This window comes from Symphodus melops (assembly GCF_947650265.1).
Source record: "Symphodus melops genome assembly, chromosome: 20".
NCBI classification, from domain to species: Eukaryota; Metazoa; Chordata; class Actinopteri; order Labriformes; family Labridae; genus Symphodus; species Symphodus melops.
The window spans coordinates 1,654,643-1,681,500 of NC_136710.1; the positions used below are offsets into that span (position 1 = coordinate 1,654,643).

Sequence of the window (26,858 nt, forward strand, 5' to 3'; positions counted from 1 at the left end):
TTTTTAAAGTCGAAGAAAAAAAAACATGTGTAAAAAATATATCACAAGAGCATAGCCTAGAAATAAAAAACTTCAGAATGCGTAACGTAACATAACGTACCTGTGGTTATCAGCACGTGCCTTTCGATGACCTTCTTCTCACATTCATCTGGACAACTTTTTTTTTTTTTTTTATCTAAGTTATTTCTCTGAAGTCCCTGACGCACCTATGGACGCACCACGGAGCTCTCCGTCTGCCCCGCTACGTCTCTGCTGTCTGCTTGGTGCGTCCGGAAGTTTGTTCTTACCGTCAGGGTAACAGTCAAGAGTCTCGATTTCAGCCTTCAAAATAAAAGCGCTGTATTTTAAGTGTCAACCTTGTGACTTTTAACAATTCATTAAAACATGTTTTTTATTTCTTTCCGGGGGGAAATTCAATGGCACGAAGAACAGTAAATGAAAAGTGCAGCTATATTAAGTTTTAACCAAAACAATTTTTTAATGTATATTATTATTATTATATTTTTTAATCGAATTTAAGTTTTACACTGTACGCTTTCTTCTGCTATCCTTTGCTGCTGTAACACTGTACATTTATTTTTCGAGATGAATAACGGATTGTTTTATTTTGTTACACCTTGAGTCAGATTACCTCCATATACATACGACGAATTCGCGATTTTATTCTGAAGGCCAGACACCAAAAACAGGAAGTCGTCACAGTCATTCGCGGAACTTGTAAAATCCTTCAACGGCTGCTGCTACCACCACCAGTCCGACGAGACAGATTAAACATTAATAACGACAGGTAGGAAACAAATGCACCTTAACCAAAACATGCGGCGGAGTGATATGCTTCTGCAGCTGACAGAGATGACGTTATGGGGAAGTGAAGTGTGTGTTTGTCGTCCTTTTAGCCCCCGGGTAGCACGGAGCATGCGCGGCTATTCTCACTGAGCAAGCTTTGCTCGGTTTACTCAACCAACTGGTTTTATGTTTGTTTTTGTTTTTTTAAAGTCGGAAACTTATCTGAGGACACTGCACTATTCATGTTGTTTAATTTTTTATTTTGTAAAGCTTTTTTAATTTTTGATTAGTATTTACGGAAGTTACCTCTGTGCTTCCACACGGCCTGTGACTCTTAACATAATAAAGTCCACCATTTTGGCTCTTCGGTTTCTTTCAAACATTATGACATTTTCAATGACACTATGTGAAGTATTTTTAAAGCAGACATTGGTGTTGTTTTCACACATTTATTAAGTGTTCTTCCCCCTTATTTTAATTCAGGATGTGTCAGGTGGCTCATTGAAAACGTGGCATGATTTTAAAGGGGACATATTATGAGAAATCCACGTTTCCAGCTTTTTTTTTGACATTTATTTTGGTAACCTGAGTGTCTGCCGACCCACAAAATGTGAAATAAATCCAGCCAGTCGTTTGTTTGTGGTCTGCAAAAGTCTTACAACACAGAGAAAAATGCTCCGTTTCTAATTTCCTCTCCTTGTGATGTCACAGCGGGATTCTGGTTTTCAAAAAAAAAAAAAATCCCCTCTCCTTCGTTTTCTTCTCAACTCATTGACTCCACCCCCAAGCTGAGAACATCACTTTTTTTGCATTCTCAATAGCAAAGGAGTGACATCTAGCGGGAAAGCTCAGAGGGGGCGGGGCTTGTTGCATTTAAAGAGACATACACCAAAACGGAGCGTTCTGAGAGAGCTGGTTTCCACAGCGTCACAAACCTCTGGAGCTTCATTCATGTTAAGATTTATTGTTGAAGAGGCGTTCAACAAGCTGCAACACCCAGTATAAAAAAAATAAGGCAGAACGCCTGTGCAAAAAAATAAATAAATTAATTGATAATTGGCCAAAAATGTCATTACTATCGAGAGTAAACTGACCTTCAACTTCCTGAGTGTGAAACGCTGGTATATGCTCCAGTAGAAGACGCACGTTTGTGTGATATCAAAGTCTAAGAATAACACGTGTTGCATGTCTGGACATGTATAAAGGATAACTTTACCTATAGCTAACAGTCGTTCACCACCCATTAGTTAACTAGTCAGTCAACTCTTTCCCAGAGCTGTGTGAGGGCTCGCTCCCTACAGGCTGCTAGTTTAATCTTTCCTAGTAAACTAACACTCTGTGAAGAAGGGAAGTCTTATAAAACCGCATAGTGAGGTCTTAATTTAGGACCCTGCCAAAGTCTCTTTGTCCAGGACCTTGAAAAACATCAACGATGCAGCTGCATCATCATCATCATCAGAATTCTCAGAAGCGTTGTACGCCAACACGCGGCCACGCGTAGGCGTCTGTGGGGCACGATTAATCAGGTGGGCTCTACAAATAAAACTTGAACATGAGACACTTTCTGTTTATTTCAGCCTCCTGTACATTTTGAAAAGCATCTTGATTTTTGCCTTCGTTCGAGAAGAAAACGCACGGGACGTTCCTGAAAGACTGCTCCTGTTCAGTGACGTCATGTTTTATGGAAGACAAAACAATTGTATCCATCACTGTGTATCATTATCACACTATCACATTGTATATCACCTATTTTTCAATGTGTATCATTTTGTTACACGACCAAAACCTCAAACCCAATTTTTTTTTTTCCCAGAGCACATAGTGGAGGTTAAGTCGTTCAGTCTTTCTCTTCTAGTATTCAACACTATGTTTCCAAGATCATCAGATCGTCCTCTGGTTTGAACTTATTTAAGGTTCTGAAAGGAAACTTCATATTGTGCATTGTCAGTCTGTTGGGGTTTACACAGAGAAACAAATGTTCATTGTTAGGAGCTGTTTGCCTTTTTGTTCTTTGTTGCCATGGCCTCATCTTTTGTCTTATAGTTGTTGAATAGATGGAATTAATGTCTCTCCAGCAGGAAGCACTGAAGTGTACACATCAAGACACAACCTTCCAGATGGTGGATTTGACCAAACTAAAAAGCTGAAGTTCAGTCGCATTCAATAACCCCCTTCTTTGTTTTTCAGCTTTTCAGCTTTGCATTGCTATTGGAGCTGTGTATCTTTTCTTCTCCTCCCGAGCCCCTAAGAGCCCTCTATTTGGAGGGCTCCCGGGGAGCGTGCTCCTAACTGGCCAGCAGACTGAACCTTTACTGCTGGTGAAAAGTGAGCTAGCGCTGACACCGATTTACAATTCCTCGTTGTTGTGCGGCAAAGCTGCGAACTTTAAAAGTCAATGCCCCTCCTCGAACTGAAGCAGAGATCGAGTGCTTGACTTCTGAAGATCAACAACGCCATGTCCCGTCCCTTTTATAACCCCTACGCCTCTGGGAACCACAATCCCACCCAGGGGCAGTATGGAGTCCCAAATCCACCGACAGAGAGGGATCCACGTGGGGCGTCTTCTTATCTTGGACCCGGTTCTAGGTTCAGTGCTTTTGGAGCTTCCCCTGTAATTCCTGAAAACTCTGGACAACCGGGATCTGCGTCGCTGAATTACAGGCCTGAACCTGGTCGGGCCATAAGGGATGAGGATGCAAAGAGTTCTCTCGACATGCACATTGGGAGAGCCAGAGAGGGGGTAAGGCCTCCCAGTAACCAATTGCATCAACCTATGGACCAAGGAACTCGTTTCACCGGCACTCAAAGGGAGGACTTTCGCCCTCCTGGCCCCTCCTACACAATGACTTCAGCCTCTGCCTCTCTGGGACATAAACATGAAGTGGACATTGGAAGTGGCAGTAGCAACTTGAACTATATAAGGCCCCCAGGTGGCTCCATATTAAAGTCATCATCTGCTCTGTCAAACTATGCAAATATCACTGATGCTAGGTTTAATAACCCTGATGAAAGAGGACGTGACATGCAGACTATTCCAGGGTTAGGGGATTATGACCGTCCAGCCTCAGACAAACCTGCATCCTCTACAGAACCCTTTCAGCCCATGTACACCTATGAGTCGGCTTCAAGCATCCTTCTGCAGTTTGGACTTGAGAAAGAGGATTTGGAGCATCTCATCTCCTATCCAGAGGACCAGATCACCCCTGCTAACCTGCCGTTCATCTTGCGCCAAATACGCCTTCAAAAGGACAAGAATGCCGCTACAGCAGTTCAGTCAAAACCCTACCTTGAATCCCGGCCCACCAGAACAATGGGTTCTGGTGGGGCGATGGAGAAAACGTCATCAGCTGTACTCCAGCCGAGTAATGTGATTGACTATGGACATACAAGCAAGTACACAGCAGGCGTTGGGGATGACGCTGGAATGAACATTGACAGAGACAATAGTGGTGGGAGTGGGAATGTGTTTTTGATGGACACTGATGAGAGACACTATAGAGAACCGCTGCCAAAAAGCACACCAGAGTTTAAAAGTAGTGTCTTGGGTTCATCGAATGAGCAAATGAGGTCTTCTACCAGTCTGAGCTCGATGTACGGTTCGGTTCTAAGACCTGTGGATTCTCCAAGCAGTGACCAGACAAAACCGTGGCAGGTGAAACCACAACAGACTTTCCAAGAGATCCTCAATTCGTTCTCTCAGTTAAAGAGCGACAAGAGTGCTCTCAAGTCCGAGGGCTCCAAAATGGTTCCTCTGAATCAACAGGAAGTACATCGCCAGTCAACGACGTTGAAAACCCAACCGCCCTCTTCTCAAACTCGCGGCACACATCCCAGCCAACCCGGCCTCCTGCAAATCGGCGGTAAAACCCCAGGTCAAAGGCCGACGGCGCCCGTGAAGACCCACCAGGCGTCGCAGCAGCCCATAGAGCAGAAGCAGAAGCAGCCGGTGAAGAAGGCCCCGAATCAGTCGCCGAAGCAGCAGTCAAAGAAACAGATGCAGCAGCATCAGAAGCACCCGGCGTCCCAGAAAGGGCAAGTTGCGTCTGCCGGGGTCAGCGAACGCCCAATGAAGCCAGCAGCTTCTAAAGGACCGCAGAAAAACAAGGCGGCAGCCTCCAAGGATCAGCCGACACCGGAGATGATGTTTGACTATGCTGCGGCCTCACCAAGAATCTTTCCTCATACCTGTGTTCTGTGTAACAAAGAATGCACTGACATGAAGGTGAGTATAAGACCCCCCCCCTCCCCCCCTGTTTCCTGTCCTCTTTGGACCTTTACAGTATCTGAATTTGTTCTTTTTGTGCATAATTGCAGCATTTTGTCAATCAGCTGTAATTGTGTGACTATTTACTGAATGCTTTCAATTTCTGTAAGTGATATGTGAATTCAAAAGCCCTTTGGAAGACTTTATGTGAATCATTGTGATTTAAAGGTTTGGGTAATTGCTGTGAAAAACAGAATCTAAGATGTGAGCCTTTTGTATGGGGATTTTGTTTTTTTTTTACAGAAGTTGAATACTCCTACTAGATTTTTTTATGTTCTCCAAAACCAAATATTTGTACCAAGTTGAAATCAAGCAAACAACAACCAACTGCATGTTGTTACTGTAGCGATTGAAAGTGTTATATTCTGGTTATATCTTAAAGGTCACATATTGTGCAAAATGCACTTCCCCATGTTCCTCTAACATGTCTCTACTCTGTCTACAAACCCCCCAATGATCATCTTCTGCCTGCTCCACTTTTCAGTAAATGTGTGCTCAAACAGGCCGGTTTGAGATTTTCCCTTCATGACATCACAAAGGGCAGTAGCCCCTCCCCCAGGTGGGTGACACTCCCACAGCTAGGTGTTTGTTCTGCCCTCTGAGTCTGCCTTCTCACCGTAAACAATAGGACATGGAGCCAGAAAGCAGCGAGTACACCCGAGCCCTTCCAGAGAGGGGGCGTGGTCAGACACAGCTCATTTACATATTTAAAGCTACAGACACAGAAACGGCCTGTTCTGAGCAGGGCTGAAATAGAGGGGTTTATAGACATGATCAAATACAGGATCAGAGAGGATTTAGAACATGTATGTGTGACACTTCACACACATGTAAACTTAGTAGTATGTGACCTTTTAAGATCTTTTTCTGCAGAGTTTTGACTTGATGTGAATGTATTTATTGTACTTTTTATGAAGTTTTTCAATACTGGCTGTTCTAAGAAAGCAGTCAAGCTTTTTTTGTGGTCATGTTGTGACATAGGCACAGTTCCTCTCAAAGCCAACGGACCAGATGCCACAAAGACTGTAAGACTGACCCAACCAGCATAGATATGTCTACATCAACCGCATGGTTGGTTATCCTGTTTATGTACACAACATTTCTGAATTTGGTTAAATACTTACAGACACTTTAGATGTCTCAGCTCATGCAGTCTTTCTCCTGCTCTGTGCTTGCTGTGAATTCTGCTGAGATGACCTTCGGGAGAACTCTGGGAGAACTTTGATAACAGCTCAGACCAACGGATAAGACATTACACGATCAAGAACCAAGGAGAGGAGTCTTTTTGATGGCTTTGGTTTTTTTTAACTGGACTCACGCTGACTCATGTCGGATGCTCCAAGAGATGCTAAACTTCGGGTGTACTCCATGCCCGTCATTTTTTTTATTTTATTTGATATTTTTTTGCCACCAATCATTGACTTATGCCAAAGCTTTGTGTTCAACTCAACGTTTATTTGATTTAATTGTTTTTGCCCGAGTATTAGCTCCTGCCTTGACTGGACTCAAGGTCATGTTTTCATATTTTGGGAGTACTGAAGATTTTCAAAGACTGCTCTTTTACATCAACACATCCTGGGACTTTCCTGAGCGGAGAAATGGATTGGGACTCTTTGGACTTCAGAGACCCCCGACTCGCCAATCATACCGGACATACTCGGGGGAAAATCAACGGCTTCTGTATTGTTGAATAAAATATGTGTTGTCAGACAATCCTGAAAATTGGCAGTGAAATTGTGAGGGTTGTAACGACCTCGATGATAACCAGACCCGATCTAAATGTTGTGTCTGTCGTTCTGATAAATAGGATTGGATCGCCCACCAGAACAGCAGCCTTCACCTGGAGAGCTGCACACGCCTCAGAAAACAGTCAGTTTGTTTCCCTTTTGAGACTCTTTTCTATTTGAGGTCTTTGTGTTAGTTAAAGCCGTTTCTGAGTATGTTGGGGGAGGGGTTGTTCTCTCGGGATCTCCTAACATGTTGACTGTGAGCACTTCGCTGGCTTGACTTACATAAAGCACTGTATGTCTGTTTTTATTTTGTAATTGTTGTGTGTGGCTTTTGTTCCCCCCACAGATATCCTAAGTGGGATGGCGGGATTACACTTCAGCCAAGGTAAATGTTTTATGCTTTGTAGACACTTCTTGTTTCCTTTCCTTACCATCCTTCCTGTCTTTCCTTTTTTTCATGTTCTTTGATTTTTTTTCCCCCCAATTTCCTTTTCTCTCCAGTCATCTTCTTTTCTTTCATCCTTTCCTATGCTCCTGTACACTGTACAATAGGTATCTACTGTATACCTTAATGCATATTGTATTGTCTTATACAGTACTTTGAAAATGAAGAGTAGTATTGAGAATAGAAGAACAACATGGAGCCTCAGGTTTTGAGTTCGTCTTACACTTCCTGTTTCGTTGGGTTCTTTCAGGCCTGCCGGTAAAGATGCCAAGACCCCGAGCTCGACCTCTGCCAAGAAAGCCAGGCATGGAAGCCGCTCCCGTTCCAAATCACTCAGCCCCCTTCGACGTCGTAGCTCAGAGGGAAGACGGGATAAACGCAGGAGCCGATCCCGGTCTCCAAAGAGCTCTAAGTTCAGCGGCAGGTGTGTAGCACGAAAGTGAAAATGATTCCAGCTTTAACGTGGGTTAAAAAAAAAAGTAGGAATAATTCTCCTCGCTCTCCAAGGTACGACGGTCCCTCCACTTCCAGCTATCGGTCACGTTCACAGAGCCCCGAGAGACGCTCCTCGCCAAGGAGGAAGGACGACAGACAATCATCTCCGAGAAGAACTCGCGACAGACGATCCCCCCTGAAGAGGAGCAACGAGTCATGGTCGCCACCGAGGAGGGTGGACAACAGACGCTCGCCGCTAAGGAAGGGCGACGCCGCACGGTCACCATTGGGGAGGAGCAGTGACAGCAGATCGCCAACAAGGAGGGTTGACAGTAGGTGGTTCGACTCGCGAAGGTCGCCACTAAGGAGGGTTGGCGGGAGACGGTCACCGCTGAGGAGGAGTGCTGAAAGCAGCTCGCCGCCCAGAAGGAGCCTGGATAGACGGCCGTCCAGAGAAGGGTCATCCGAACAACGCAAAGGCTCAAACAGTGCCGAGAGTCTGGCTAAGAAACTACTGGAAACATCAGGTTGGGAAACTGGTTCTTTGAGACCGCCTCGTTGTGTGGCGTGTTTGTTTTTAAAGATTTATCTTGTGACTGAAAGTGTTTCGCAGTATCGCGTTTCGTCTTGACATTTTTGTTTTTGTCTCTTCCTCCCTTTAGCTGTCCAATCGCTGTCCAATAAGTCCGACCTCGAGACCGTGGTTAAAACTCTGGCTCCAGCGTTATTGGCCGAGCTAGCTAAAATGACAACGCCCGCCGCCGCCGCCGCCTCCTCCTCGTCTCTCAAAGGAGGAAAACGCTCCTTGCCTGCTTTCTCTACGAGACGGAAGAAATTGTCGTCTTCAGCCTCTTCCTCGACTTCTTCCTCTTCTACAGCAAAGATGAAACGGTCGGCAACAATTCCATCCAAAGCTAAGAGCCTGCTCAAGAGTGAGGTGTGTTTAACGACGACGTTTAGCAACAGTCTTTCTCCTGCTGAGGGATGTATTCAATGAAAGACTCGACACAGATGTGTTAGCTTCTTCTTCTTTTTTTTCACCCCAACCCAAGGTGAGACTAAGAGGCATCCATGAAGGTATCTCACATGACGACGTTGTCACAGCTATGGAGCACTTTGGAAAAACCAAGTCCGTCACGCTCTATCGCTCCAAACTGGAGGTGAGTGTCGAGGAACTGAAAAAAGGTGTTAATGTCATTTGCAACAAGGACTACTATGCTCATGTTTTGGCATTTAAAGGAACAAGATGTAACCTAGTGTTTAAAAAAGGTACTGCAGTCCAAATCGCAATCTCTCCCTTAGTCCACAGAATCCTGTTTGTACATGTGCGTAAGTCATGTTCAACAAGATCAAATGACATCCTGATAACTAAAGTAATGCATTGTTTTTTTAACGTGTGTGTTTAGGCAATCGCACGTTTCGAGAAAGAAGAAGACGTGAACAGATTGAAGATCTTACAGGTGCTCGACGTGAAGGGAGCAAAGGTCACTGTTGTCGAAGAAAAGGTATTGGAATCTTTCTGTGTCCTGCTCAAGTTGTTGTGGAAAGGTACCAGTTGTCTTTGTCTGTTTCGAGTGTTGTGATACTTCTCAAACTCACTTTGATCTACTCATAATGTGTTTACAGGCGGCTGTGAAGAAGCAAACGAAGGCTCCTCTAAAGTAAGACATGTTCCTAACGGCTTGTTTTTATGAATGTGAACGAGCTTCCACTTTGTTTGACGTTAGAATCTTCTCTTATTAGATCTATTTCAGCCCTGCTCAGAACAGGCTGTTTCTGTGTCTGTAGCTTTAAATATGTAAATGAGCTGTGTCTGACCACGCCCCCTCTCTGGAAGGGCTCGGGTGTACTCGCTGCTTTCTGGCTCCATGTCCTATTGTTTACGGTGAGAAGGCAGACTCAGAGGGCAGAACAAACACCTAGCTGTGGGAGTGTCACCCACCTGGGGGAGGGGCTACTGCCCTTTGTGATGTCATGAAGGGGACATCTCCAAACTGCCTGTTTGAGCACACATTTTCTGAAAAGTGGAGCAGGCAGAAGACGGAGAGGATGGACTTTTCTCATCATTGGGGGGTTTGTAGACAGATAGAGACACATGTTAGAGTTAGAGGAACATGGGAAAGAGGATTTAGCAGAATATGTGACTTTTAAATTTATAAATACCTGAGTTCATCAGGTAACAACAGGAATGAATGTGAACTCAAAGAAGGTGGAAAACAAGTTTGAAGATGAGAACGCACAAGGAGTAGAGTTTTTGTGCGACTGTTTTCTCTGTCCTGACCCGCATAACGCTCATAATATGTTCACAGAAAACCCACAAAGACGACGGCCAGCTGGAAGGTTCTTCTCCCGACACCCAAAATTCCTCCACTGATTCCATCGTTGTCCTCTGGATCCTATCAAAGCAAATTTGTCAGCACGAAAGCCGGAGCTAAAAACTCAGCGAAAGCGATGAAGACGGTAAACAAGGCGCAAGTCTTGGTATCCAAGGCGAAAAATGTCTCAACCAAGGTGGTCGCAAAAAATGTCAAAACGGCTAAGCTCCCGGTAAAGGAAGGAGAGAAGACCGCCGCGGCCAAGCAAGAAACATCCTCGCCAGAAAACCAGCCGGACGCTGCCGACTCCAAAGAGAAACTCGTGCCTGAAAGTGCAGCAACCTCCAGTGAAGGAGTCGGCGTGAAAGAAGTCGACGAGTCTGCAAACAAGACGGCTGGAGAAGCAGCAGAAGCCCCGTCAACTGGAGGAACGGTCCTGGTTTCCCAAGCAGCGACGGGTGAGAGCGTACCTTCAAAATCTGCAGATTCAGACAATCAGCCACTCGGAGAGAGTTTGAAGCGCAACCAACCCGAAGCGAAGGTTGCGGAGTCATCGGAGGTGCACAAAGACACGGCCGAGGTAGTTTAAAAAAAACATGACTGTAACAGTTTTTCGATCGTTGAGGTTCAAGGATGCTGAAAAAGTCATTTTGTTTTCTTCCTTGTTGCAGTCTGGTAAAGCGTCGCCTCCCACCGTGGTGAAGCTGCAGGGGATCGGAAGTGCTCTCTCTCACAGCGACGTGCTCGCTGCCGTCAAGCACTTTGGAAAGACTAAGTCGGTGATTCTGGTCCGGGCCAGACTGGAGGTAAATCCGTTGATTTTTTAAGTTGAGCAAACAAAGAGCTATTAGCTTAGTCGCGAGTAGGCGGCGCTGGGGATCGTTGTAACTCAAAGATGCGTTTGCTCACACAGGCTGTCGTGATTTTCGAGAAAGAGGAAGACGCCAAGAAACTGAAGAGCGTGAAGAGCCTGAACGTGAACGGAACTGAAATCACCGTCGTCCCAGAGAAGGTTTGACTCTCTCGTTTTCATCTGTCGTCCTCTCAGTAACTGCTAGCTAGTTGCTAGTTCACGCGGTAATACGTTAAATCTGCATTTTGTTGTTCAACAGGAGAGCATTTCGAAGGAGGAGAAGACTCTTCCCCTCAGGTCAGAAATGTTTCACCGACAGTCTCTTGAAGTGTTTAGCGTGCTCTCTTTACTAACTGACCCACCCGTCTCTTGCAGTGCGTCCACCTCTGCACCTTCCACGCTTAAACCTGCAGGCGACGCTGCTGCAAAAGAAGACGTCAAAGCAACGGCGGCAAAAGATGCAAACACACCGACCAAGTCGACAGCTGATGATCAGTCGGACGGAGAAAAGTCGAGGCCTCAAGAAGCCAACGTTAAGGCTGAGGAATCCCTGCAGGTGTCGGAGGACGCAGCCCAGGCTGCCGTGAGAGCAAACGTAGCAGTCGTTAAACTCGAGGACGCCGCTGATGATGATGAAGGCGAGCCAATGGAGATCGAGGTATCAGGAGTTAAAGATGAAGGATCAGAGACCTTGGCGGAAGCCTCTGTGGAGAGCACGGTGACGCTGGGCGGAGGGGCCGAGACGCAAACGACGCAGGAAGGTACGTCTGCGACCGCCGCATCCGACAAACGCACGATGATGTCCGTCTTTATCTGATGACATTCCCCCGTCCGCAGAGAGGACGCAGACGGATTCAACATCAGCCGACGAGGTCTCGATAGAGGTCCAACCAGCCGTGAAAACCGAGCCGGTCGCTGCAGCGTCCAAACAGTCGGTCACCGGGCTGACCATCGGCGAGATGCTGGAGAAACGCTTGTTTCCAAAACACATAAGTAAGAAAGGAAAAAAGACGACTTTGGCGGTCGTTGATCTGATATTCCAGCCGTTCATAATTTCACCGTTTGTCTTCTCCTTCTCTAGATGCCTGGCTGCCTGACCACTCCTGTCAAAATGTAAGTCTCGTGGTTATTCTGCAGGCAAAGGTTAAAGACCAGGGTGTTCTTTCAGTCCAAAACTAGACCTCCCTTCAGTCTAAATTAGTTAGCACAGTCGGACCCGACCGATACGGGATATTTTGGGCCGATATAGATTTAGATAACACGTTTATTTCTGGATCGCTCAACTGCAGATTTATAATGAAGTCACTCAGCTGGAAAGTAACCGTGCATGACTCTGGAGGGTGATGATGCTTGATGCTAGTTCTACCTGTGATGCAAAATGAGCAGCTGATGAGCTAATATCGGCCGATATAACCAGCTGGACGATGAGTTGGCGTGCTCTACATAACGGGGGGGGTCTGCAGGACTCTCGCTCTTCTCCTCAGCACTAACAGATGTTTTGATACCATTTCATCTGTCCTGTTTTATCAAAGCTCCCTTATGGGTGTATACACGTGCTCATAAGTGGACTGCCGATGCATTGCCCTGGAGTCTACACGGAGACGGACGTGGCCAATCTTCTCCGTCCATTCGGCTTTAAGAGAAAAGAAGACAACCTCTTTGTGTTTGCTCAGTCGCGCATGGTAGGTCTCCCGTTTTTGTTTCTGCATCCGTTTGGGTCAGAATGACCCGTCTGGCTAAACACTGAAGCTACGGTGAATAAGAGTCGTCCCTTGTGTTCGTGTCCTTCTCAGGCCTTCGCCATGATGCCGACAGTGGCCAATGTTTTACACTTAACGAGAACCTCGGCAAAGAGGGGCGTCTTCTTCAGAGGGACCAGACTCGTCTGTCAAGTCATCAAGATGCGCTATCCAATGACAGCGGTGAGCTCGCCAACGTGACCAATCGGTGCACTTTAAAAAAAAAAAAAAAAAAGATAAATCAAAGCGTCGTCCCGCTCTCTAATTTGATTGTTTTGTCATTTTTTTAGGCTCAGTTTTATACGAATTTGAAGAAGTTGTTGAGATGTGTAAGTATCCATCTTGCTACTTTCTTGCCACACTTCTTATGCAGTGTGTGTGTGTGTGTGTGTGTTTGAGTGTCTTTTCCTCCCCGTTGACTTCTCTGTTTGGATGTCCACTTCCTGTCCAGTCCACGAGCGGCGAGGTGGAGAGAACCGTCCTCATCAGGAACATTTCTCAGCGGGACATCAGAGAGCTGAGAGAAGGTCTCAAACGGTTCGGTCCCGTCACGAACTTCACGCCGCTCCTCAACAAGGTACACACACACACACACACACACACGCACACACACACACACACACACACACACACACACACACACACAGACAGGAGAGCTGCTGAAGAATTACCTCTGAGTGTAACTTTTGTGTATTTTTTTTTCAGCTCTTTGTGGAGTTTGAGTCTGTTAAAGACGTTGATCGGTTTGAAGGTTGGTACGGCGTCGTGAATAAAAAGTACGGTAACAAAGTCGTCAAGCTGAAAGGACCGAGCACCAGCTGTGAGGCGCTGCGGAACTCCGTTCAAGAGTTCAAGGTTGAAGGGGATTTTGGGATAATCTATGAACCCCCACCGAGGATGTACGCGGAGGCAGCATCGGCCGACGACGCCTCCATGACTGACGGGACTGAGGAGACGTCTGTGCAGCGAGCCGGAGAAACGGAAGCTGAGACGACGGAAGGCGTCGCAGAGGCTGGGACGGCGTCCTCCCGATCTGAGGCTTCAGAGAACCCGCCTGACCTCGGTGACCTGGACGTAAAGATTGAATCAGCGGGAGCGGGGCTGCAAGAAGAGACTCAGAAACGCCAAACTCCTGCAGCTGCATCGAGCGAAGGCGTCTCGTCCTCTGAATGTGAAGCGTCCGACAGCGTGCCGGGCGCCGCTATTAAAGGACCCGGCGTCCAGCTGAAAGACCCGGAAGAGGCAGAAACGGTCTCAACAGCACAGGAAGCCAAAAGTCAAGTGGTTGAGACGCTGGCTGAGGCGAGGGGAGCAAACGAGGCGGCGTCTGAACACGAGGATGAATTGATGGAGCTCGGGGGGCCAGGAGACGAGGAACAGACCGGACCGTCTTCGTCACGGGACACGGGGACGGAAGCGCCGCGAGAAGACGCTGCCGTGGACGCCGAGACAGAAACAACAACAAAAGGTACGTATGCAACTTTTACTTCACCTTCAGAAACTTCAGAGATCCCGCCCCCTTTTAATGACATCACAAAGGGCAGTAGCCCCGCCCCTTTTAATGACATCACAAAAGGCAGTAGCCCCGCCCCCCGGTCTGCCTCCTCACCGGAAACAATTCTTCCCAAACGTTCTTGTTTTGTCGACACCAGGCGGATGAATGTCTGACAACAGTCCCCCCCCCCCGACATTACTGTTGTGCGGCACTCCTTATATGGGCGTGACTCGTTTGTTTAGCGTTGATGACAAATATTCCAGCACGCCTCGTTATTTGACCGTTTGACCACAGAATCGACACAAACGGATTCAACGCCGACCAGAGAGTCCTCGCCGTCCGTCGGCAGAGTCTCAGCGGCTGCGTGCACCGAGGTCGCCTCGCCTTCGAAATCCGAAGAAGAAGCAGCAGCAGCAGCATCCAGACCGCCACCATCATCGCCATCATCGACCCGGCTGACGATCGGAGAGATGCTGGAGAGTTACCTGTTCGCCAACGACATCCGTAAGAAGCTAAAACTTGATGTGATGAGTCATGTGACGTGATCGCCGTGACTGACCGCCTCTCTCGTCTCCTTCACAGATACCTTACAGTCTCCGTACGTCTCCCCTCTGGCCTTCAACCAGCAGCTGCTCATACGCGGCCTGCCGCCGTATCACGACGGCTGCTACACGGAGGACGACGTCGCCGACCTGCTCTTCCCGTTCGGGTTCAGGCACAAACAAGACAAGCTCTACGTCATTCCTCAGACGCGCATGGTAGGCGTCTCCCGTCCGGTTTCACGTCGAGGTCGTTCGCCAGCGCGGCGCCGTTTGACTTCCGTTTTTTTTTTTTCCTTTTTCAGGCCTTCGCCACGATGCCGTCGCTGGCGAGCGTGTACGACGTATTGAAAGTGCATCGAAAGAGCGGCCTGTACTTCAGAGAGAAGAGACTGAGCGTTCAGATCGTACGCCTCCGCTATCAGATGAAACTGGTGAGCACGCCGTTCACTGGCGTTTGACTTCCTTCAGCCGCACGGTCGTCTCTTAACGCCGCCTCTCTGATGCTTCTCTTTCAGTTCCAGTTCTATAGATTTCTGAAGACGGTGATGAAGTGTGTAAGTAATCCACACACACACACACACACACACACACACACACACACACACACACACACATATACACGCACGCCATCCATCTATTATGTTCAAACTTTTCGTTGAGTGTTTTTTTTTTTTTTTCCTCGGTGTAGTCGACGCCCGACGAGGGCCAGAGAACCATCTTGATCCGGAACATTTCGCCCAGCGAGATCAGAGAGCTGAGAGACGCTCTCAAAGAGTTCGGTCCTCTCACGAACTTCATGCCCCTCCTCAACAAGGTACACACACACACACACACACACACACACACACACACACACACACACTCTGGAGCGTAAGCCGTCACCTCTCCGTTTCGCGTTCTCGTCTTTTTTCCAGCTCTTCGTAGAGTTCGAGTCCGTCGACGACACCGATCGCTTTGCCGGTTGGTACAGCGAAGTGCTGCAAATCCCGGGTCAGGAGGTCATCAGGCTGAAAAAGCGAGGTGAGTGGTGACATCATCACACCGTGAGACCTTGACAGCGTGGTATCCGATACTCATCCCTCATTCTCCTCCGTGCTCTGAAGGTCCAGCGACCACACAACCACACGCGGCGTCAGCCAAGGGAGCGAAAAAGACTTTTGGAGAGCAGTTTGAGAACTACATGTCGAGAAAGAAAATCGGTGAGAAATCCAACGAGAGACGCTTTTTTTTTAATTTTTTTTAAAAAATTTGCGATGACAGTAAACGTCCGTTTGATTTTCTTTGTTTGATCGTTTGTCTCTTTTTCCTTCGCAGGATCTCTCAAGTGTAAACCGGGGACGACACCAAAAGTAGGTTGAATTCAGTTTCTCTGCACGCCGTCCGAAAAGCTCTGACGCTTCCTGTAACTCGCTGAATCCGTCTCTGCCGCCAACAGATGCTGATCTCTTTGCTGCCGGCGTACGGCGAAGGCAGCTACACGGAGAGCGAGGTCATCGAGCTGCTCGCTCCGTTCGGTTATCAGCACAAAGACCACAACATCTACGTGTTTCCTCAGGCCAGCTTGGTACGCCCGCACGCCAAACGCTGTTTTTCTCCCCGCCACTCAAACTGTGTGTGTGTGTGTGACCGTGTGTGTGTGTGCTCATCTCAGGCGTTCGTCCAGATGCCGACGGCGGGAGACGTGAGCGACGCCATACGAGCCACCAGGAGGCAGCACGTCACTTTCAAAGAGTCTGAACTCTACTTCAGCGCTTTAGACGACACTGTTTCCATGAGACCGGTGAGCGTTACACACACGCACACACACACACACACACACACACACACACACACACATATCAATGTGTCCTCAACCTCACCAGAGGTCTGCTGTTCTCACGCTGCTCGCTCTGTTTGTGTTTTTTAGTTTTGGTTTTATCAATCCCTGATGGCACGCTTAGGCTACGTAAGTACAACACACACACACACACACACACACACACACACACACTCCTCTTTCCTTAAAGCTACAGTGTGCATTTAAAAAAAAAAAAAAAAAACGTATCATAGAAGCTTTTGCAAAGTGAGTCCGTTTTTTATAGCATTTTTATTTATTTTATTATTTTTATTTTTTATTTCATAAAATTTTTTGGGGGGGATTAAAAAACAAGTCTGATGCTTTCCAGTCTGAGACGCTCCGACTTACTTTTCCTTACAGACACATCAACACGCTTACAAGCATTCACTCCACTATGTTTGAATTCTGTCCGTATCCGTATTGTCACGTTTCCTCCGTCCGTGTATTCCTCATGCGTTTCCACTTCCTGTCGTTGCTGCAGTGCGTGACAGAGGACAGAGACGCGGTCATCTTCATCAGAGGCATTTCACCCTCGGAGAGCCGACAGCTCAGAGACGCTTTGGCAAAAATGGGCTCCGTCAGGAACTTCCTGCCTCTCCTCAACAAGGTCCAAACAAAACACGTCCAACTCCACTGTGACACAGTGTGTTGATCTGCCGCTCACGTGTGTGTGTGTGTGTGTGTGTGTGTGTGTGTGTGTGTGTGTGTGTGTGTTTGTGTTTTAGGTGTTTGTAGAGTTCCAGTCCCCCTGCGATGCTGATTGGCTCGGAGTTTGGTACAGTCTTCTGAGACAAGCCCCCGGCTACAGAATCCAGAGGCTCAAAATCCCACAAGGCACCAGCGGACCGCCGTGTACGTTTTATTTCATACAAAAAAAAATGTTCTTCAACTCAAGTCGACAGTGACGGAGAGAAGCTTATCTGACTCGTACAGAACCTCTCCACTGTTCCCAAGCTTACGAGACCAAAATATGAAGCATACAGAGCAACAAAAACCACAAAGATGTTTTTATTGGATAGGTGTGATTATCAGAGGAGCAGCCATGTGTCCACAAAGTTTAAAATGTGCGTCTGTATGCTGATGATGCAACATTTAAAAAGCTCTGTTTCAGTCACACGTTGACTTTTTAATCTATTCAGAAACATCTAATTCTGAAGCTCAGAAAGACAAAATACAGCAGAGAGAACTCCCGTGATTTCCCCCCGCCAGCCTCGACGCCATCTTTTTTTTGTTATTGTTTTGATTGAGAGCCCCCTGGTGGCAGACTGTAAACACTGTGCCTTTATTGGTCAGATCATTACTGTAAAACAAAATAGCAAAAAACACTTTCTCTTTTTTTAAAATCTGTGCAGCTCCAGTCGTCCCGAAGGAAAGTCTGCTGGACAACAAGGATCTGATCGACGGGGTCGCTCTCCCGTCAGTCAAAGTCTCCGTTCCACAATTCAGCACGTCACCATTTTGGATCAGTTTGAGACACAGCCCCTTCGTGTTCCCCACCATTTCCCCGTGGTTCGTCATCCCAGGTGAGCGAGACGTTTCTTTTTCTTCATCATCCTCTCACGCTCAGCTGAGATGACTAAGTGTGTCTTTGTTCACTTTTAACCTCCCAGAGTACCGAACTGTCAAGAACTTGACTGACATAGAGGTAAGAAGGATTTTATAACTTTCTCCATTTTTTATTTTTTTTGTTGTTGTTGTTTTGCTTGTTTTTTTGTTTTTGCTGCATTTGTCTCACCAGCAGGGGGCGTCTTTTCAAACTTTATGCTAGGCTAATCACACAGCTAAGAAATGCTATCGTCCCTGCTTCTCCTAATCCTACGAATCCTTCCAGTCCAAATCGTCTGTGTATGTAAATGTTCCACTTGGGTTTTTTTAAATTTGGTTTTATCCAGAAGGCCGGCCGTCAAGGTTCGATGTGTCCAACGATCATGTTGACCGGTTTGCCGGAAGGGAACTACAGGCACGAGGATGTGGCGAGGCTGGTGTGGCCGTATTTCCCCAAACAGACGCTTCACTCCCTGTACTACAACGTGACGGTCCTGCCCCTGCAGAGGAGGGTGAGGAGGAGGTTCAAGCACGCCGTCGTCCCCACGAGCAAGTCATCGCAATCACTTCAACGTCTGTCTCTTTCACCTCCAGGCCTTTGTCTTCTTCTCTGATTGGACGACCTGCTGCGACTTCGTCCAAGCTCACGTCGCTAAGCGCGTCTCGCTGAAGGGACGCGTCCTCGGCGTCCACTTTGTCCTGCAGAACATGTACCCGGAATCCAGTGAGGTACGGACGCTCGGGTTCAAACGCTGCTCAAAGAGATGCAGGACAAATAGAACAGAACAGTCGTAGTGATGAAACGAGGCGCTCTAACAGTGTGTGGCTCTTCTCCACAGGAGACCATGTACAGAAGCCTGATGAAGTGGAGCAACGCTGTGAGTTTCCCTTCACCTCTTCGTCCATCCGCTTCAGCTGGGTTTGGTTTGTTTTGTTTGTTTCCGTCGCCCCCGACGACGACGACGACTCTGTCTCTCCTTCTGTTCAGGGAGTTCCTGACCCGACGTCTCTAGAGGAGCGTCTGCTGTGCGTCGAGGTCTCCGAGGTCTCTCTGGACGTCATCACCTTGGTGGTAGAGATGGTGGCGTCCATCACCAGCTTCGCCAACTTCATGCCCCTCGCCAACAGGGTAAAGAGTCCCCCCCCCCCCCCCCCCCCCCCCCCCTCATTCTGTCCTGTTAAAACACGTCCACCTGTATAAAAGGCGACTAAACAGATCCTCTCTGCCCGTCGTTCTTCGTCAGATATGCATCGAGATGAGCGACTCCAGCAGCGTCAGCCTCGTGGTGGACAAATACAAAGATCCCTCCCCCAACGTTTTCACAGAGGACCCCGCTTGGTAATGCAACGCGTGTCAGACGCCATTGTGTGTCGAACTCATTGTGTAAAAACTCGCTGACTGAATTTCCCCTTTTTTTTTTTTCTCTCCTCAGGAGTAAAGTCAAGAACTTTGAACCGTGAGTACATCACCTCATCCGTGTCAGTTTGAGAGAGAGAGATTTTGTATTTACCGAAACACGACAATGACGTTCAGGATGTTAGTCATATATTATGTTCACATGGGAAAAATAAATATTAAGCATTTTTGGACTGCAGGATTTTTTTTGTATTTTTAGGAATTGTTTGAAGCTCCTCCCTCCTTTTCTTTTCTTTTTTTTTTCTTTTTCTTTTTAATTGATTCGGCACCGCAGGAAGTAAGAACTGATTTAGCTCCTCGAACCATTTCTGCTCCTGCATCAGAGTAGCTCCTCTCCCAGCACAAGCGGGGGACGTGATTGCACGATGAGTGGTCGAACGCCAGAGCCAATCCGGCGCCACCGACCGTCGTGAACGTTTCACGCGGAGTCCTCTGGGCACTCGGGGGTTACGGTTAGACTTCAGAGGGCGTTTTTAACGAGGGGTTATTTATGCAATTCCTTCTGTTCTGCATTTCAGTTTGGACTGCCTCAGACAGCGCCTGCGAGATTCTGCCGATGTCACAATAAACCTTGACGAGCCGGACGCCGTCGCCGGTAAAGTCGAGTCCCCGGACATCGACGAGGACATGCTGAAAGCCATCACAGTGACGCTGGGTGAAAACAGACTGGTTCAAAAGAGCAGGTCTCAGAGTGTGGAAAAGAAGGTGAGGCCTCCTTCTAACTTTAGATCCTGCTCCTGAAGGCTCCGGAAAAATAATCCGTGTCCCAAGTTTGAGATTCTCAAATTTTCCATTCTATCCAATTGAAGAAGCGTTTTAATTTGTGCACCTTCCTGATTGGTTCTTTCTTCGTCTCAGGGTCAGGATGATTTTACAGAAGACCTCGTCTCTTCCGACGCCTACCTCTTCGACGAGGAACAATTCAACGCGGAGGACTTTGTCACTGTCGACGAGGTTTACGACGACGTCGAGGACTCGAGCGTTGAGCCTCGTCCCGCTGAACGCTCCTCCAGAGAGAGAAGTGAGAGGCAAAGCTCGGGGGGGTCGTCTTCCCACCGTCGGACCCAGACGAGATCTTCGAGAGACGACAAGAGCGCGCCTTCATCCTCGTCGTCTCGCTCCAACAAAAGCTCGAGATCTTCTCGCTCGTCTAAACCCACCAAATCCAGCGCCAAACCCTCGTCGTCTTCCGCCGCCAGTCGGGCGTCCTCCCTTCCTCCTCCGGCGGTGACGTTGACGTCTCCCACGTCTGGTAAGAAAACGAAACCGAGCGCGACAAAATCTCCACTCAAATCATCAAGCAGCCAAAGAGAAAAGGTCGTGACCCCGGCGGAGGGCTCGGTGGAGCCGGAGCAGGTCGGAGAGGGAGCTGGAGACGCTGCAGAGGGCGCAGTGGCGAAGTCCGACCACAGGGTGTCAGCAGAGGGCACTGCTGCAAAATGTGTCGAGTCAGAGACAGAAATAGATCCACCCCAGGAGCAGGAACATGGATTAGATCTGAACCAGAGTCCGAATCCGGAGGTTGACTTGAAAACAAAGAAAAAGCAGAAGAAGAGCGAGGAGGATGAGAAACACACAGAGGAGGTCGCCGGTGGTTCTTACCAAGCAACTGATTCACCCGATGGTCAGACAGATGAGCAGATGGAAGATTGTGGGCAAGATGGACGCTCTGCACTCCAAACAACTGGATCTGAAGGAGGCCAGGTCGGGGACGGTGGCGGCGTAACCCATCCTGGGGGGATCGATGAAACGGACGATGACGGTGTGAGAGAGCGCGATACCACCGATAAATGTCTTCAGAGTGAAATCCAAGAAAGAGACGGCAAACAGGACTCAAGAGACCCCGACAGCGACGGCACTGATCAGGAGGCCTTTGAGATATTGGATTCCATCGACGATCAGACCGAAGTTGAAGATGAGAGCGAAGAACGTGCGCAGATACCCGAAGGTGACGACGGACCCGTGGAGGACGGGGACGAAGCGTACGAGGTCATCGACTCAGTGGGAGATCATCCAGCGACTACGGAGTCCGAACTGAAGCAACAAAGACCCAGGAGGGGCGGCGCGAGGTCCGCTTCCAGAGAAGGTGACGGACCGTCGCGGAGCAGCGGCCCGGCGAGCAAAGCGGCGGAGGAATCTCTCAAGAAACAAGAGCGGACAGTTCGAGTACCCGAGGCGCGGATAAACACGGACTCCCCCGCCGAGGAGATGCTGTTCCAGGTCGTCGATTCCGTCGAAGAGGAGCACGTCGAAGAAGCTGCGTCCAGAGAAGGCTCAGGTCGAAGGAGAAGCACGAGAGGGAAGAAGGACGCCGCGGTCGAAGCGTTTGAGAAACCTGAAGAGGTCACGTTTGAGATTTTAGACTCGGTGGAGAACGAGACGGCGGACAAAGAGTCACCAGTCACCAGGAGATCAACCAGAGGAAAGAGGGGAAGAACGACCGAGGACGCTTTGAGCGAGACGACTCAAGGAGAGGACGCGCCGACAGGAAGGAGGCAAACGGCTTCCAGGGAATCACGAAGCCGGGAAAAAACGCCAAAGAGAGAGGAGAACGCTCCTCCAAAAGAGGCGAAGAGAGTCCGGCGTGAAGGAGATCCGAGCGAGGAGGTCGCGACCTACGAAGTCCTGGACTCTGTGGAAGACGAGGTTCTCGACGAGCAGCCGGCTCCGAGAGCGAAAGGAAAACGGGGAAGACCAAAGAAGCAGGTTAAAGCCGCCAAGAAAGAGGGCGGGACTTCCGAGAAGGTTGCCAAAGACGCGGCGGACGAAGAGGAGGCGACGACGTATCGGATTCTCGACTCCGTGGAGGACGAGTCGGGTGACGGTCCGCCGCCGTCGTCGTCAGACCAGCCTGGGATTAAAGGTGAAGAGGACGTTTCCAAAGACGACGCCAAGCAAGAGCAGGACAGAACGTCCCTCGAGGGTTCAACCAAAAAGGAGGAAGAGGGGGAGGAAGAACCAGTGTTCCAGATCGTGGACTCTCTGGAGGACGATCAAGTTCAGGACGAGCTGGCGACCGCCGATGCATCCGATGGAACGAAGACGGGAGATGAAACTCCCCGAGGAGAAGAAGAAGACGCCACACTTTTGGAAGCTTCTACAAAATCTGTTCCGGAGGAGGAAAGCCTCCTTCAGAGTCCCGATGGCGCCGATACCGGGACGCCGCTTGTGAAATCTCGCGGCGATACCGCGGCACTCGAAAGGGAGATCCAGCAGAAGCCCCCCGAGAAAGAAGGGACGGCGAGCGCTCTGGTGAACCTGGACGAAGTTAGCGACGAGGAGGAGGATTACCCCGACGACAGAGAAGAGGAGGAAGAACTGAGGAAGCGTCAGGCCGCCGCAAAGGAGAAGCGGTTTCCTAAGGAGCAGGAAGCGAGGGGCGGAAGGGAACGGGAGCGAAGGAGCCGAGGAGGAGGAGGAGGAGGTGATGGGCGGAGGAGTCGGAGGGGGAAGGAAAGGGAAGATGAGAAGGCGGAGGTGGACGGTCAAGAGATGGTGACTCTGGACGAGGTGGGGGCGGACGAGGCCAAGGACGAAACGCCACCGGAGGGACGAGAGTCAGAGGAGGAGGAGGCGCAAGCACTCGTCACCCTGGACGAGTTCGTGGACGAAGAGGCGGAGCCAATCAAGCTGGAGGCCCGCCCTCTCAGCCAGGAGGACGAATCAGTGGATGACCTGAACCAAGAGGTAAAGATCCAGCCAGGCCGGAAACACACGCCAAGTTCAGTAACTTCATTGGTGGTTAAAAAAAATCTAGAAACGGCGCATGTTAAGATCTTTTTTTTTTTAAGGCGCTGGTGACTCTCGATGAAGCGTGTTGTGACGAAGACGAGAAGCCAGCTGAGGAGACGTTAGCATCTTCAAAACGGAAACACGATGGCGACGCAGGTAAACGTTACTCTGACTGTGAAATTTAAAAAAAAAATCCACTGATCCTTTTTTTTTTTTTACATTTATTCAGGAAAAATGCTCCGTTTCAAATGTGCCCTCCTTGTGATGTCACAGTGGGAATCCCCTCCCCTTCCCCCCGGTAGCTCCACCCCTAACAGAACCTGAAGAGACAAAACGGCGTCTGATTAAGTCGCTAACTGTGACGGCCATCGCTTCTGTTTATTTTATTTCAGAGGAAGGAATGAACTTTGTGATCGTCGACGAGGTGAAGGACGAGGAGAAAGTGGAAACGCCAACACCCAGGACAAGAGGCCGAGCGAAGAAGAGAGCTCGACTGACCCCTGGTAACACACACACACACACACACACACACACACACACACACACACACACACACACACACACACACACACACACTCTCACGTGATAAAAAGCGACACTTCATTTAATGTTCGTCTCCAGTGAGAAAATCCACCAGAGGGAAACAAGCGAGTTCCCACGAAGAAGAGAAGGAAGCGGTTGATGAAGAGCCTCCCTCCTCATCGAACGACGCCGACTCGTCCAAGCCGTCGGGTGTCGGCGAGCTGAAAGCTCAGGAGGCGGCAGAGGAGGAAGCCGGCGTGGACGAGGCGTCTGCTCGCCCAGAGCTGCAGCCAGAGGACGAGACGCTGGAGAGACGTGCGGAGAGGGGCGAGGAGGAGGAGGAGGAGGAAGAGAGCAGGACGGACAGTAAAGGTAGTGAAAGAAGGACATTTAATCAGCAGGTTAAAGTGGAGCGATGAAGGAGAGTGACGTTTGTTTCTCCTTTAGATGTCAGTAAAGAGAGAAGGGACGACGATGGACCTGCAGCCAAGCGACCTCGCTCTCAGTCTCCTTCCGTCCCTGCCGACTTCAAACTCCCAGAAGTCAAACCCGACCACCCGCTCGGTGAGTCGTTTCTGCACGCTCAACGGGATGAAAGAGTTTCCTCCTCACGAACGTTTGAACGCTTACCGTCTTTATCTCCCCCGACAGGTAAAGAGTTTGTGCTCCCCGGTTTTTTCTGCAGCCTGTGCTCGGTTTTCTACCAACACGAGAGCACGGCCAAGGAGCTCCACTGCAGCAGCCAGACGCACTTCAACAACCTGCAGGTACACACACACACACACACACACACACACACACACACACACACACACACACACACACACACAATCAAAGGATACACAACCCACTCTGTCTAACAAAGCTTGTGCCTCTCTCTCTCTCTCTCTCTCTCTCTCTCTCTCTCTCTCTCTCTCTCTCTCTGTCTCTCTCTCTCTCTCTCTCTCTCTCTCTCTGTCTCTCTCTCTCTCTGTCTCTCTGTCTCCCTCTCTCTCTCTCTCTCTCTCCCTCTCTCTCTGTGTGTCTCCCTCTCTCTCTCTCTCTCTCTCTCTCTCTCTCTCTCTCTCTCTCTCTCTCTCTCTCTCTCTCTCTCTTTTAGAAACATTATCGGCAGCTTCAGCAGACGGCAGGAAGTTCAACACAGTGATTTAATGAAGACCGTCCCGTGGCGTTCAGTTTCGGTGCCTTGGCGTTTGCACACTTTTGTTGCGTTCTGGAAGAATCCAAGAATCTCAATCTGATGTTTGTTTAAACAGCGTAAAGAGTTCAGACCGTTTAAAAGGTGCTACATGGATTCTCTTTAAATACAAAAAGAACAAAGGGAACAAACTCAACCAGTCAATGAGTTTCCAGTGATGACCAAAGAAATGTGTCAGTCAGCTTAAAGGAGCAGTACGTAGCTCTGACCCCTGGTGTTTAAAATGGGTATTGCAGCCCAAAGCCCAATGAAGGTTTATTCTCTGATGGGCCCACTGCCCAACAGAAAGGTAGTTTTGCTTATGTAAATTATGTAATCTGAATTTTTTTTTAGATTACATAATCTCCCCGCCCTCGCCTTTCTGGAGTCGGTGGTTTTTCATTCCATGAACAATGAAGCTTCAGTGTTTAGCCAGCTCTGCGGCGGCCAGAACAGAACGCATCATGACACTTTCCAGTCACTTCCTCCACTGACGGGTAATGTGTGTGTTTTTAACACCTCGTTGACTTTGATTAATTTGAGAAATTATGAGTTTGATTCAGTGATTTTTATGGTCTCGGTCTTGACTTGGTCTCACCCTGTCTTGGTCCCCTTAAAGGTTTTGGTCTCGCCTCGTTCTCGTCTTCTGAATCTCTCGCTCTCTGTTAGTTCGGTCTTGATTACTGCGTCACTCACTCGTGTCTTCAGTATAAAACCCGTCTCTGCCATCACGTTGCTGCTTTCCATGAAAGAATGGAGGAACAGGAAGTGACGGGGTGCATGGTTACATTTCACAATAAAGTTAGAGGATTCTGATGTGGCACCTTTTGAACGAGAGAAGCTTTTACTCTGGAAGAGTTTTTAAAGTCCTGTGAATAAAATCAGTCAAAAACTATGACAACCCATGTTTGGTCTTCCAGTGACTAATGCACAGACGGAGAGATGATTGAGATGATTTCCTTTTGAGCTGAATTTTTAGTTCCAGTTTAAAACAGAGAACACGATAAAGTAATGACGAGCTAAACGATAGCTCACCAGGTTTTCTGTAATTATTCTGCCGCTGTTTGTTTTATCAAAGGTCACACACACTTTATATATATATATATATATATATATATATATATATATATATATATATAATATAAAGTGTATTTCTGTACAGCTTGCTTTGTCCTGTTTCTTTACAACAAAATAAAACCTGAAATTCTCACTTCACGTCTGATCGTCATTCACTGTCAGTCTGAGGACGTTTTCATTCATCATAGCAAAGACATGAGAGCGTTCAGCATGATGATTATGAGCGTTGTTGTCAAAAACCAAATATGGTCAATTCTAGTTGCCAAAAACCAAAATGGCGACGGCCAAAATACAAAACTCATCAGGTGGTTTTGAACCCAATGAGTGATGCGTGGCGTTCACTCTCCAGCTGTGTACTGAGCCTTTATTTGTCCCGTGGCAGAAGTTCTCAGGCTCCTTGTTGATTGGCTGTCAGTATCTGGACCACTGAACTTCCTGATTAATAAAAATGTGTTTACCAACCGCTAAAGGTGACCCTGACGCCGACGCTACTTTGTGGTGGTTGATAAATACTAACGACCTTGTGTGTGTTTCTTTGCACTCTTTATAACAAGTGGGTCGTTTATTTGATTGTTTGCTTTTCTCCTTGAGTTTAGGAGAATCAAGGCAGCTATTATTCAGCCTTTGTTTATTGTAGGTAGGCGATGAGAAACTTCCTGCTTCACATTGTAAGTAACAATAAATGAATAAATACTCATGGCAGAAGCTTCCTCTGTCATTGGGCCTGTAAAGGTCAGTCAACCAATAATACATGGTCTTATATGTCTCTACTAGTACGTGGAGCTTTGGAGCTCCTATTGTTAACTATGGAAAAGATTCATGTTCATTTCACTTTCATAAGTCGTGCCCATTGACTGAATGAAAATAAAAAAAACAAAATGATTGTGATGTAACAAGCATTTTTCCAGGTCATCAGAGACCTTAAAAATAACCCTCATTGTGAAAGG

General features: G+C 48.2%; 1 protein-coding gene across 1 annotated transcript; it reads left to right on the forward strand.

The window, feature by feature from the left end:
• The first annotated feature begins 675 nt into the window (after positions 1-675).
• On the forward strand, positions 676-25,935 carry LOC306841108 (uncharacterized protein). The gene is made up of 51 exons (XM_079370774.1): positions 676-787; positions 2,974-5,008; positions 6,858-6,919; positions 7,127-7,165; positions 7,476-7,649; positions 7,733-8,187; positions 8,323-8,597; positions 8,713-8,820; positions 9,067-9,165; positions 9,287-9,321; positions 9,970-10,555; positions 10,647-10,781; positions 10,889-10,987; positions 11,088-11,125; positions 11,204-11,589; positions 11,666-11,821; positions 11,910-11,941; positions 12,361-12,510; positions 12,622-12,750; positions 12,858-12,896; positions 13,019-13,144; positions 13,273-14,035; positions 14,357-14,566; positions 14,645-14,820; positions 14,907-15,035; positions 15,120-15,158; positions 15,293-15,418; positions 15,519-15,624; positions 15,708-15,803; positions 15,919-15,953; positions 16,040-16,168; positions 16,256-16,384; positions 16,511-16,549; positions 16,923-17,048; positions 17,167-17,293; positions 17,794-17,964; positions 18,052-18,086; positions 18,334-18,498; positions 18,581-18,715; positions 18,826-18,864; positions 18,975-19,115; positions 19,231-19,325; positions 19,420-19,443; positions 19,922-20,108; positions 20,262-23,090; positions 23,195-23,291; positions 23,528-23,638; positions 23,757-24,029; positions 24,105-24,221; positions 24,309-24,424; positions 24,757-25,935. Exons 2-51 carry the CDS (start codon positions 3,242-3,244, stop codon positions 24,802-24,804), a joined length of 11,703 nt encoding a protein of 3,900 aa, XP_079226900.1. The 5' UTR covers positions 676-787; positions 2,974-3,241; the 3' UTR covers positions 24,805-25,935.
• Positions 25,936-26,858: the final 923 nt, after the last annotated feature.